Genomic DNA, 14,913 nt, shown 5'->3' on the forward strand with positions numbered 1-14,913 from the left:
TAGATGCTATGCTCTTTCCAGCGCTTCTCCCTCTACTTTTGGATCCCTTTTGATCTATTCTGTCTATTATGCTCCTTGTTCCATGTCTCTTGACCAACTAGAGAACGAGTTATTGGTATTTGGAAATAACTACGTAAATTGCACATCGTTCAAAACTCTCACGGTATCTAGAGCCTTATATGGGGGTGGACTGATGGTTAAATGTGTAAGGTAACAAGCAAACAAAGACCTTTACAGACAACACAGTTCATAAACCTAACCTCTCACAGAATGTCTAAGAATTTTCTAAACGCTGGATTCCGGAATTTGAAAATTTCCATTGAAAAGTACATTTTAACATTCGTTGTTCTCAACACAGGTTCCACCTAATCAAGAGAATTTAACACATTTTTTACCTTTAAATTCATGGGAACGTGAAATATTTCCGTTTAAAATAAATTTCCGTTTAATAAGGGGCCTGTTGAATTTACTTTTTACTTTATTAAAAGCCTGTATTCAAACACCTTTGTATTCTTGTTTAAAAGAAAGTATATTCACTTGTGATCCTTTTTGTATTCAATTATGTGTAAATCCTAGAATATTTTCTGCTAGTGTAACATTGTCCGTTTCAAACAGCAGTAATTTACAATATATAATATTGCTACTTTAAATGGAATAAAATGATTTGAGCGAGACATGGAGCATGAATGGGAAGAAGGTAAAGTTATCGAAAACATAACAGAAGACTTAGTAAGAAACCGAGAGACCGAGGTGCGTATCAAACAACACCAGTTTATATATATTTTTTAAATACTCTCATAAACTCCTTAAACGAAAACTCGGGAACTTATCTCCTTATCTTAGAAAGTAACTGCTGCGACAAGTTTTGGATTTTCTAAAGCAAATATTTTAATTAATTGTAGAGCTCATTTTCAAAAGGGTTGTTCATTTCTTCCCGAAATACATTTTTCAATGGCTTCTTTTGGATGAACTCAGTCGAGTATGAAAAAAAAAAAAGCCACATCTGGGTTGTTTTATAGTTGTATAAACTCCTTACCAGACTTGAAACTGCTATTAAAATATAAGAAGGCCAAAAAATAGAGTGCTGCTGAAGTTCGAACTTTTGCTGTCGAACAAAGTAAAAATTTTCTCTTCTGAAAACAAAGTTACTTTGAAAATAATACTAGTTTAGTATACATTTTGCAATATATATATTTTGAATTGTTAACGTCTCTCAACTTCAATCCATTGTTTCAGAAGATTTTTCGGATCCATTTAGTTGTAGTGCGACATCTTTGTCCAATTTTTGTCCATCCAAGAAAAAAATTGTACCATTCAAATAAACGAAGGTGGGCCATTTCAAAATTTCGGCTACTTCGATCACTCATAGTGCGACATCATCTTCAAATTCGAATTTTAACCAGCTCAGAATTTTGTCCATTTTTGTACTTCGACGAGAAAAATGTACCATTCAAATACACGAGGGAGAGCCATTTAAAATTTTGGCCGTTGTTTGGCAATCCGTCGTTTATTTGAATGGTACAAAATTTGTTCTTGGGTGGACAAAATTCTGAAAAAGTTAAAATTCGAATTTGAAGATATCGTCCTACAGATGATCGACGTGTTCAAAATTTTGGAGTGGCCTTCCTTCGTTAATTTGAATAATACATTTTTTTTCTTGGGTAGACAAAGTCGGCAAACATTGGACAAAATTCTGAGCTAGTTAAAATTGAAACTTGAAGATGTCGCACTACAACTAAATGGACCCAGATTTTTCTTTGGTATTCTTATACCGCAACGGGACCACACAATTTCAAATCTACACACGCAATAGTAGGAACTTTAACTTCCGGGATAGGTGACGTGGAAATTGTGTTGTAGATGATTTGACATCGTTCTTTATATCTTCTTCCAAACAGGTGACAGTCATGCATCATTGCCGGAAAGATCAATCACTCCTCCTTTTCTTATATCCTTTCACATGACCTTGGAAGATATTCTAAACCGACAACAATGAACCATTTAAAGATCTTGAGTCTATTTATATTAGTAACTTGAAATTCGATTTATGAGGAAAGTTGAACATTAAAAATTATCAATTTGGTCGTTTCTTTAAATATGCATTTATATGCAGTAACGACATAAACATGCACTAACCTCCGAAATATGCAAAAATATGCACTATAAAACTCTTCTCATTTACCCCAAAACACCTGAAACGAATTTCTGTTTCAAGAGCATATCAATATCACATCAGGAAAAAAACATGCAATTATGCAAAAATCCGAAGTCTACTCATCATTTATGCCTCAACACAAAGAAAATATACATTAGAAACGTCCCGATGTTAACAGTTTACAAGTGACAGTACTTCCATAATTAATTTTTATCCATCGTAATCCCCCACCCTCTTTCTTACCCATGTTTTGACAATGCTGACAGGATTGTTAGCTAAAATTGTACAAAAAATTACTTCTTTTTAATACATTCGAAACAAGACAGAGAGAAAAAGTGAACTTATTATTTTAAATTTAGCGATGGTTTCAAAGCTGCTACAGCAATACACATTTGATGTTTGTGACCAAAAAAACTATGAAATAGCATACAAGCAAGATCTTACCCTTTGTGATGGTCCGGCTAATTTTTCCATTAACTTCTCTGTTTCCATTTGCTCTTGTTTCGAAGCATCATCTTCGGCTATTTGACGTTCTAAATTACTTTTAATCAAATGCAACACATAATCCTTGCATTCTTGATAAATCACTGGTCCAATTTTTTCACACAATACACCTAATACTTCACCTGTTTTAAAATGAAAACAAAACGAAGAAGATTTAATGATTACGCAGCTACATTTAACAATATATAAACTTTTGGTGTTAAAATAATTTTACAGACTCATACAACATTGGTTGATGATATGAATTAACTTCCTCAAATCTTTTACAAGATACTATTGCAGTAAGATAAGTATGGTATTTTGGATCTTCATTAAACGAATATACAAATGAATGGGTTAAAAACCTTAACTTTATAATATTTTGCTCGAAATTAAGATAAGTTCATAAACAACTTATTCCGTTTAACTACCATAAAATATACCATTTTCAAATTTGCATGACGTATTAAGACATCGCAAAGTTAGTGTGACAATAAGATCTAAGCAAAAGAATGTTTTTTGTCACTGGTACAATGGTTTATAATTGTCTAGGTCCAGCTAATTTTAAACTAGTTCTCCTCGCAAGTAGACTTTCATATGCATTTATACTGTTATAGTTCTTCACCCACTTCTACACAAATTATTGGTAGATTTTACTGCAGAGTGACAATAATATTAATATTCAAAATAATGTCACCAGATATTATTTGGACTAGTCATAATTTCAATGCATTCCAGAAGAAATAAGTGTGTCTTCTGTTTCTACCCTGGCAATTCCAGGCATCTCCATAAAAAATAAACAAAAACTTCGAGATAGTTTAATTATTTCCAGTCAAGAGTAGGCTAGTGTCTAAGGAGCTGCTAGAAGAGTGATATGTGTACGTGTTCCGCGGTTACATGTGGAAATATTCGGATAAAGGTAGAAGTGGATCAACAAAACCATGTCTGTGAACCAAACACTAAGGAATACTAAAGTTCTTTTTATTTCATCGGTAAAAAATCAAATTCTTCGTTGCTTATGTGGTATTACTACTGCTTCTTCCGACAGAGGACTCTGCGACCACTAAAGTGTTTTCATGAGACACTTGTTTAAAGGAATTTACAAGGAAGTCGACTTCTGCTGGCTGCGTGGCATGACTCATGTGTAAAGTGCGAAATCTGTCTCACGGTACTGTTTCGCACTCAACCTATATAATCGAATGGACTGGTGTCAAGAAATCCTTTCCAATCTGCTGAATAATTTTTAAGAAGTGAAAACTTGCAGGAACATGTCACTAATAGTTCTGTCGAACATAAAGCACAATGAATGGATTGATTGATTGATTTTGAATTTTACGTCCCGTTCAGCAGCGAGGCTATATGAGACGTGGACCTACTGATTAACGTGGAATCCGAACCACATGAGCTCCCGCCGGGAATCGAACCCGGGTCTCCCGCGCCAAAGACGCGTACGCTAACCGCTTAGCCACGGAGGAGCTCTGCACAATGAATGGAGTTACATACAAAAGAACAATAAACTATGCAAATGGAATTTTTAGAATTACATACTAAGCTTCGCCATTGGTTTCTACCTATAGAGAAAATCAGCAGGTTATTTGTTTCATAAATCAACAACTCCAAACTAAGAAAGGAACTGAAGCAACCATAGATACCACTTTTTTCTGTCATTTCCATACTTAATTATTAAAATAAATTTAATAACCTGACAACATCGACTCATTCGGTGAGAAAACACGAAGAGACATAAGAGGAAATACTTCTCCTTTAAAAAATATTCCCTCAGTTTATTAGGTGTATCCAATTACACACACTAAACAGTTCTTCCAATAAAAAAGAAAATGAAATGAAATGAAATCTTTGAGTTTTACGTCCCGCAGTTATGCCGGTTAGGCTAAAGGAGACGATGATGAGGAGTAATGAATGAAATGGTGGAATGAAGAAAGTGAGAGAACCCCGAGAAAACCCACGCACACGGTGTTCGTCCACCACAAAGTTGACTTGGCGAGGGCTGGGATCGAACCCGGGACCCCAAGCACCAGAGTGGAACGCTCTACCACTGAGCCACCGCGGCCCCTTCCAATAAAAAAGATTCTCTCACTTCACACCTGACTTAAGAGACACAAATGTTGAACGCTTACTAACCATAAGGAACCAAGACAGCAGTGAGATACGAAATATCTTCACGAAATTAAAAATATCCTCTGCGCGCCACTTACATTACTCTGTGTATGTTTGTACAATTAACAGACGTATTGAGTTAGGTTGGAGTGCATAAGGAAAAAACAGCTTCATATTGAAAATACAAATGCCAATATGCCTAAAGTGTAAACTTTTCAATGAATGATTCCGCCTGTTTTGACATATGAATCGGAGACATGGATACGAACAAAATCAGACATTTGCTATTTCCAGATTACAAACCGAAGCATGGAGAGATTATGTCAGGAATTACCTGCCAAAGACAGCAAAGATAAGAAAAGAATCACACGGATCAGAAAAGTGACAAAGAGTGATGGATATATTAACATGGAAATAAAGGGACTGAAGTGGCACTGGGTTCGTCACACTGTAAAACCACTCAAAAACAATTTTTGACTGTTGGATACGCCACGAGACAAGAAACAACCTACGAAACGTCATCATACAAGGTGATATGGCGAAATCAGAAAGCACTGCTGAGCAGCAGGAAAATAATTGCTCGAATACTACTCATTCTAGATTTGGAACTTCTTGTATGAAATAAAAGGCAAATTCTCACCAAAGCATATATTATCTAATAAATAATATCGTTACAATTTCGGCAAAGCATCTTTGTCTTCATCAGACACATTATAAAATACAACTCCTAAGACTATAGTTAAGATATCTAAGAAAATGAGAGAAACCAATAATTCAGTCCTTTCATTTTTAACAAGTTTTAACTGGTTACATTTGCAACTTTAACGATACCGCTTTCAGATGGAAACTAAACTTTTAATTGGCAAACCTGTGTTATTTCAGGTTTACTTAGGTTTATTTTAAAATAACTGCCCAAGATAGGTGGTTGTGGAGAAGAGCTGGAGAGACCTTCATTCAAAAGGGATTGATAATGGTTCATTATGGTATATATATTTTGTGTGAGAAAGAAAAGCTCTAAAAGATACACGGCCAGATCTCTTAGAAATGACTGGAAGAGTCGTTACAAATTGGCAGAAATGAAAAGACTCACTCTACTCTGATCGAGATGGTCACCAACATTCCTGAGGTCCTGCTTTATCTGTGCCCCACTTTTATGGCTTACTCTACGGGCTCTTTCCAACAGGTTTCCTCGCTAAAACTATACGCACCCCGCATATGTCTTCCACACAGGATATGTTTTGACGATATCAGAAATGTCAACCAATGTGCTATAACGACTTCCTACGGTGACTTTCAGCCTCATATTTGCAGAATTATAAAATTTTCGATCGTCACACTGCTGTCTTCTTCTGTAATTCTAAGAAACTCAAGTTAACAATCTAGATAAGTAGACGCAGAAAAATAAAAGAACACTGTCCTTCGGATCAATTCTTATCGAACTGGTTTAGATAAAGTGTTTAATTTAGATACTGGAAGTTCAGCATACTTGGCTTTATGCTAGACTTTCTAATTACATATCACAATCGTAAATTATGAATGTTATCTTTCAAGTGTTTTCGGAAACTCGAAACCAGAGTGTCAGTATGTTTAGAGTTTCTCTGTGTATCATGCCACATACAGTTACTAGACTTCCACACTATGATATGTGTAAGTATCGCTACAGATAGAACGGCTATATCTATCTCTGAAGAGGTATATCAAGAGCAAAAACGGTAAGAGATATCGATAGGTTCCATTTCCATCAACCCTTTATTCAAACCAGAAATGATAGAGATCACAGTTTAACGTTGATTGCCACAGAACAAAAATGATATTAAGATACCGATAAGGGGATTTTTGCAATCGATTCAGCGTCAGAAGAGAATATGTCATCACTACCTGCAACACTACCAAAACTGGAAATTTAATAGTACTTCTGATTCCAATACTGATTTTCATATATATATATATATATATATATATATATATATATATATATATATATATATATATATATATATATATATATATATATATATATATATATATATATATATATATATATATTGACAGATTCGGCGTACCAAGAATGAGTTTTGTCTCGATTTTTTATATATTTATTCAAAACGAAGTGGTTAATATCTGCGACATATGCTTGTTATTACTGTCAGCAGGGTTGGCAAAAACCATGGTTTTTATTGAAAAGAAAAAAAAAACAGGTTTTTTGGTTTAAATAATTTACTCTATGTATTTATATTAGATATGTACAGAAATTAGTTTGTTTCGTCTTGGGTTATTATGCAACAACAAGGTTATGCTGTAAGGAGCCACATAAGCTTAAAGCGGAATCCAAACCGCTTCTCGGCTTACATCCACGAGAAATGGCCCATTTAGACACGTAACCGGGACTAATTGGTCACAAATGCGATTGCCGACTCACTCACCAAGGACTCCTGATAAAAATTCATTGTACTGATCTTTACATAGGCCTACTTGTTAATATAATTGTCAAGAGTCATTTCAGAAGGACTAAAAGATAAACAGTTACACAAGTAAAAACATTATACAGAATTATATATAAATCGGGAAACTCCCGCCTTAGCTATTGGGAAAATTCTGTTATTACTTTAAATGTATTTGTATGTAAAATTTTAAGGTAACGTATCATAATCACTATGCTAAAACCAGGGTGAAAAAAAATCATGATTTTTTAAAAAAATCATTTTTGTTGATTTAAATCAAATCTTTCTCCTCGTATAATGGAAGTCGCGAACTGAAGAAAAAGCATTAGGAATTAGTATTAAATGCTAATTATGCCATTTAAGTGAAAGTATTGGGGTTGAATTTTGAATTATCCCCAATCGTTAACCTATATCAATCCCAAACAATGTTTCTTAACCCTTTTAAATTATGGCTCTTTTTAAACGTAAATTATAGACTTTCAGTCAAGCAGCTACAGCATCATCCCTATTTATCCTAGGATCATGGTACATACATCACTCTCTTTAGAATAGAACAGTTTTTGAAACGGTAATATTCGCATTTCCCTATCATGTCCCTGAAGCGGGAAATTTTGAGTAATCGGCATTTTTTTTTTTTTTTACTTTTTTTTAAAAAAAATCCCCTCTGGATTCCCCTGTGTTAAAGCACAGATCTCAAAATCAACTGAGAAATACTAAGGGGTGTACTGAATGTATGTACCAAATTTCAAGCTTCTATCTTGAGTAGTAAGGGTGACGAAGTTATTTAACAATGAGCTAAGAACATTCCCACGATGACCCGGATGTAATATAAAAATTTCCTCAGACATCCCTATTTATCCTAGGATCATGATTTGTACATTATTCTCTTCAGAATAAAACAAATTTTCAAACGGGTCCCTTCAAATTTCTCCATCATGTACCTGGGGCGGGTAAATCACGAAAAAAAGAATTTTCTGTTAAAAGTATCTTTTTTTAAAAAAAAAAAAATACCTCTGTGGACCCCTCCCCCTGTTTTAAGGCAGAGATCTGAAACAAATCTGAAAAATACTGACGGGTGCACTGAGTAAATGTGCAAAATTTCAATCTTGTAGGTGCAAAAGTAAGCCCGCGAAAAATAATATTCCCTAAATACCCCAGATTCCCGTATAAAACAGGATCTCAGATAACAGTTTCCTGCGACATGCCTATTTATCCTAGGAGCATAGTACGTACATCATTTTCTTCAGAATAGACCAGCCTTTGAAACGGTACCATTCATATGTCTCCATCTGAGACGTGAAAATCACGAAAAAAGCTGTTTTTGTTAAAAATATTGTTTTTTTTTTTAACATTTTTGCCTCTCTGGACCCCGCTGTTTCCACACAGAGATCTGAAAATTATTAAGGGGTGCACTGAACAAGTGTGCAAAATTTCAGTCTTCTGAATGCAAAATATAACCCGAAAAATGCAAAATAATAATAATAATAATACGCATAAGAAAAAATCATTTTTTAAATTTGACATCACACACACTATGCCTCAACGCAGAAAGGCACGAAAGCATATGTAACGTGTTCTAGAATGCCTCCAGTCTTGAAGAAAACGAAGTAAAAAGCCTTATTGGTACTTTTTTAATCGAATAATGAAGATTCTACCCTATCACCTAAAAATATAATTTAATTTAAATATAATAATTTAATTATATAATTTAAAAGGTTAAGCATTAAGGAAAAAGTACAGCAACGTTCATCAAAATGACACTTTTTTTTCACAAAAGTTACTTATATTTGGCAGGGGCTTATTTTTAAAACCTCAGCACTAGCTTGCAGCATAAAATACATAAATTTCGCCTAAAGTTATAAAACAAGAAACAAAAATGGAGAGAGGATAGGACCCCTCTAAATACACCCTATTATCTAGGAACAAACAAACAGACACGCACAAAAAAGAATTTTCGTCTTAAATGTCGATAGTCATTTCCTCGTTGGAATAGTTAACGATCTTAAAACCCAAACTCATTGTTACGAAAAGAAGAAAGCAGGATTGCTCCGTTACCTGTTCAAAACGGGATTTTCCCTAATCACCCTCTGCATGACATTTGTTTTCATACTATACTGTACATTTGAGTCTTATTGTATTATGATTATTAATTTCCATAATCGAAATAACAAAACAGAAACGGGATTTCACTTATTTTCACTTTAAATTAATTTATTTCAGAATTCGATTTAAATCAACAATTTTTATTTAAAAAATCAAGTGATTTAAATCTTGATTGAAATCAGACTGATTTAAATCAATCCACCCTGGCTAAAACTGAGGTATTAAATTACAAATTTGGTATGCAGATATCATTCAATAAAATTAAAACAAAGTCAGATCCAAGCTGATGTTGGAAGCTACGTAAGCAGTTGATAAATTTTGCCAATTTCTATCAATATATTTTAAGCAACCTTGGCTTCTTTATAAAACAACAAGCATTCAGGCAAGTAGAAATATATAATTGTGTTTCGTTTCGTATGTTTAGGCTTAAGACCCTTATGAAATACCAAAGTTATCACGGAGAAGACTTTCGCTTAAAGGGACACCTCGAATCGTTATTTAGTTTATACTTGAAAGATGGGTTGCGGTTCTACCGAGAATTGAACACGAGACCCCTTGATTAAAAGGTGAAACGTAGATAAACTAATGCAGATGGTTTGATATGTGGAGACGTCACCATGAAGTTCACACGATTTAAAGCATTTTTCGTTCCTCCTTTTTTTTTTTTTTTTTTTTGGTTTAAACTTAAAAAAAAAAAAAACAGCTGGTTTAAACCACCTTGGTTTAACCCAGCCAACCCTGATTATCAGTATACTTTCAAGCCATGCTGGATAATTTTAGACTTCACTTAATATTTTTACTGATGTATAGATTTCTTATGGTTCATTTCTTAATCAACTATCTTTAATCATTCAGTACTACATAAATTACAATGTAATAAATATGAACAGATGCAGATTAAGTATCAAAATAGGAAATTACTGTAGCTTAAAAACTCGCTGACAGGTTTTTCTTTAAAAAAAAAAAAAAAAAAGTTACTTCGTAAGATGTTATTTTGTGTATAAATTAAAAATTTCTGCTTATATTGAAGTTAAAAGGTTTGAAGATATTACTCCATATAATTCAAGCCAACGTGTTACTAGAAAATGGATACCAGACAAAGATCCGAAATTATTTCAGAATATTGGGAATACAAAAGAAGAAACAAATAGTTTCCTTGTTTTTACCTTATTTCAGTTCAGTAGTGACTCATTGTTTTTTGCATTGATTGGTTGGTGACGTAATGCTTATACATGGTTTGCGTACTCATTTTCTGTATAATGTAAGGTCTAGTATAAGAATCTTGCTTAGGTCTATACATAATTTGTTATTGGAGTTTAGAGCACATATATTTCTTTCCGTGCAGATTTACCATACGGATCCATATAAAAATCCATGAGATATTTTTTTCTCTCTCTCTGCATTCACTTTCTATACTTTTAGGAATCACTCTTCCGGTGTGCACTTGCATCCTTTGCTGCAGATTCAATTTAAGTGGTCCTGTGAAAAACACCACCCAACCTGTGTTAGGTGGTCACAAAAAAAGGCACGAATGTTATCTTAACAAAACATAGCCGAGCGAGCAAGGGGGGTTAAATTCCCGCAGGGCTCGTCGTTTCCTACAATATATACAAAAACAAGGTGGCCACTAAAAAGCACCAAAACTACCATCACAAGACACAGCTGAGCGAGAGAAGGAGATTAGGAGCCCTGCAAGGCGCTACCCTTTTTTTTTTTCTCAATTTAGACAAGGTTTTCTCTCTCCTAATATCACGAAGTACCAATTTCAAGCTGGGCACAATTAAAAATCTTCCAGCATATATGTACTACATTACCTAGATTTCAATGATTCCGCTTCTTATGTCTTGACTTTCGTATACGCTGATTCACCTTTCTCAGTTTATACTGTGCATAACGGGTGCCAGAACATGATTGTTTGTGTAAAATGTTAGACTTAATGCTCACTTTCTTTTTCGTACCAATTCATGCCGGAAGTAAAAGCACAAACTACTATGATTTATCAAAACGGGATTACTGCTGTATCGCCGGACCATACGAAAATAATAAGAAAAATCATTATTTAGTTACACCTCAAAATAGTTACTCCCAACCCTGGCTCACATTTTAGTGATTATTGTTAGAAATACAGTGTGAACACATGATATTAAAACCAGTGTACATAAAAGACGAACAAACTTGTGCTAGGTGTCGACTAAAAACCACGAACGCAATCTAAGCGAGTCAAGGCTTAAGTGCAGCAGGGAGGCATGAAAGGGAGCGAAGGGATGCGTCTGTATGAAGCACGCGCGTCTGCGGCGGTGGGTAGACGCATAAACGAGGATAGTGGAAACGCACTTTATGCGTCATAAAATGCACGGTTTATGTGTTGCACAGCTTTGGAGCAGATTCCAAATGCTATTCAAAAAGTGCCAAAATAGGTTTGGCTAGACGTTCCTCTTCTTTTCTGTAGTTTCTGTTCGTTTCCACACTTACGATGAACTGTTCGCCTGTTTAGTAGACCATACCTTTCACACAATTTCAACAACTGACACGCCTTATATTTGTATACTCCACAAAACTCAAACACCATATGATACAATCCTGTCATTTCCGCACTGTTTTTCCCATAAATCATAACATGTGTACCTCTCCGCCAAATAGCACCTTCTGCTTTCATATATAGTGCTGCTTACATCATAAACAATTAACACTAATAAAGTATTTTCTTAACCATCTATTCCCCTCACCTGACTTTTACTCACTCTTATTCATAAACCACAACAAATTCCCTAATTTATCTTGTAGATTTTCTAAAACTGGTCTGGCGATACAGCAGTTAACCCCTTAAAAACTACTGTATACAATATTAGTTGTAATTTATCAGAAACATTTCACAAGTTACACAGCCATCTGTAATTACCTTATGGGAGAATACGTAGTTATCACTTTCGACTTTCATTTCTGTATTTCCACGTAAATACGCATCTTAGAGATAAATGCACAGCATAATTCCATTATTTACACAATACTCTATTAAAATATTATTAGAAACACCCTCTGCAAATTTTATAAATTTATAGATCCGTATAATAAATCTCCACCTTTGTTTTATTGTGGTTGAGTTGGAGAAGGTTTTCCTTAATTTATGTACTGCACTTTAATTTGTTCCTGCATATATTGTTTTGTTTCTTTCATGCATATGTAAAAATGGGGTCATTTGAATTGTGATACCAGTATTTTAATTATATTTTCGAAGGAGATTTCTAAAGACGAAAGTGGAAAGTATTACATCTTTGCCTATTGCAATCTTGTGCATTGGTTGTTTATTCCACGAGTTAGAATTAGTTTGTTTGCATTCTTCTTTCCTAGTACCTTTTACTTTCGGTGATTTGAAATCGTAAATATAATAAATGTGTATTTACCTATCCTATTTGAAGTTTTTAATTAATTCAGAGACCATGCCAACTACGGAAGTTTACTTTTGGTGGTTATATTATAATTAAATAAGATTCAATTCAACTTTCTCGGGTTCCTCATGTAATTCACTAGTCATTATCTTCGAAATCTAACCTGTTGATTTCTTAAGGTGCGATTTTTGAAATGTCACGAAATACCAGCTGATCAATACACAAAGTACCACATTTTTCGAAACCCTATGTAACACAACCACCACATACATGAAATATACTCACCAGCACCCAATCGTACTCTCACTTCTACATCTGTCAGTAACTTCTCTGCAACATCCTTCGCTTTATGGACGAATTCGGCTTCACATTCATCTTCCAGATTTATGTACGGTATCAGGGATTTACTTCCTAATAGACACCCATGCTTTGTTTCCCACGGACTTTCAGTGTCACTCAAAAATTCAATTAATTTTACTTCGAGTGCTTTTCGTTCGTACTCACTACATGACATCAAAACTCTCTGAAGCTCTCCTACTCCTTTATCTCTTTCCAGCTTCTTGGAACTACATAACAGACTAATTAACTCTGTTGACATTTTCGAAATAGATACGAAACCTGTCTCAAGACTAGTATCGGTTCGACAGCACCGCTATCACAAACCACTGAACATTTACATTGGTAAAGTTCTCAGTAAAGGTCCAGCCTTTACTATAACTCTGCGAGGCACCGGCTTACAAACTCAAGGCAACTATTAGGTAAATACCTTAATTTACAAAGGTATTACTCGCTATACGAAAATCCTTAACTTTTAATAACCCTTCCATTGACTTTCCGCCATTGATCAGAATCTTATTAACAATTGACATGTTCTTTGCGAAATATCATGTATACAAAGATAGTTGCCAGATGCGTAAGCAAAAAATTATTTTGTTGAAATTGCCATTTGTAGGCATAAAGAAGTTAACATGTCTAGCCATATAAAGAGATGTTTTCATATATAGTTAGAGTCGTACTATACGCTGAATTAGCACATGACGATAATTTCCGAGCATGGGCGTCCAAGTGGAGGGGCTGGATCCCCCTGGCTCACGAAAACAAATAAAATTTCTTAAGATTTTCTTAATACAAACAAAAAGAAACACGAAACGTAATAAAGCAACCAGGGAGATGGGCCCTTAGACAATTTTCTTCGGGCGCCCATGCTTCCGTGGTAATGTTATCTACGATTTATATCGAAAAGGGCCACCCACAACTTTTCTACAGTTATCCAATCAGATTAGGAGAATCAAGGTGAGACTTCCAGTACTTAAAAAAAAAAAAAAAAGTTTAATTTAAACGAACCGTGCAGAACAAATAAGTGAACATTTCTTTGTTTTATTAATGTAGAGCAGTCCAAACAGATTAGGAGAAATCAAGGTGGGATTTCAAATATTTTTTTATTAAAAAATATTTTAATTTAAAAGAACTGCGTATAACAAATAAATAAACCTTTCTTTTATAAACGCAATGTTAACGAAGTAAGTTAACTTTGAAAGTCCTTTAAGTTCCGCCCACTGAATACGACCATACACCATGTTTATGGGGAAATGACGTAACTGGTGCCCAAAGTCTATAGGAAATCTGTATATAGAACAAATAGAGAGGGTTGATTTTTTATTTAAATTTGAGAACATATTGTAAAACTACACGTATAACAATACGGATGGCCGGATCCGGATTCTTTGGATTCGGATCTCGGATCTGGGTTCAAAATTCGGATCTGCATCCGAAATCCGAATCTCAGATCTTGATTCTTATCCAAACCCACATCCCACCCAAATTGTGATAAACTTGAATATCAAAAATTCGCCGAAAGTAATTTCACGAAGTCCTGACAGTGAAGAAGAAAACAGAAAATTAAGACGGATATTGATAAGTCTATTTGTCTCCTTCATTCTACATTAAAGATCAAATGCTTGCCTTACTAAAAAATAATCTGATTTGACCCGGATGAGAGTTCGAATGTCGAATCTAGATCCACCTGGTTGCAGGACCGAGATGAAATACACACATATTTATATTTGAAACCGGAATACAAAACTCGAATATTTAAAATTCCTCAATACACCTATTTCATTGACAGTTAAGAAAACAAACAGTTAAGACAAGTATTGACTAGTTTTTACGTATATTTATCTTGCTCAGTCTGCTCAAACTATCAAATGTATACCACCTGCGTGCAGTT

General features: G+C 34.5%; 1 protein-coding gene across 1 annotated transcript in view; it reads right to left on the minus strand.

Annotated features, from left to right (window-relative positions):
• LOC145694913 (uncharacterized) overlaps positions 1-13,572 on the minus strand; it is a 78,294-nt gene extending 64,722 nt beyond the window's left edge. The window contains exons 1-2 of the mRNA XM_081771666.1: positions 12,972-13,572; positions 2,600-2,781 (exon numbers count right to left, since the gene is read on the minus strand). Coding sequence (XP_081627792.1) covers positions 2,600-2,781; positions 12,972-13,284 — 495 coding nt within the window. The 5' untranslated portion in view covers positions 13,285-13,572. The remainder of the gene's footprint in view (positions 1-2,599; positions 2,782-12,971) is intronic.
• Positions 13,573-14,913: the final 1,341 nt, after the last annotated feature.

The sequence above is a fragment of the Thermobia domestica genome, chromosome 9, assembly GCF_964235325.1.
Source record: "Thermobia domestica chromosome 9, izTheDome1.hap1.1, whole genome shotgun sequence".
Taxonomy (NCBI): domain Eukaryota; kingdom Metazoa; phylum Arthropoda; class Insecta; order Zygentoma; family Lepismatidae; genus Thermobia; species Thermobia domestica.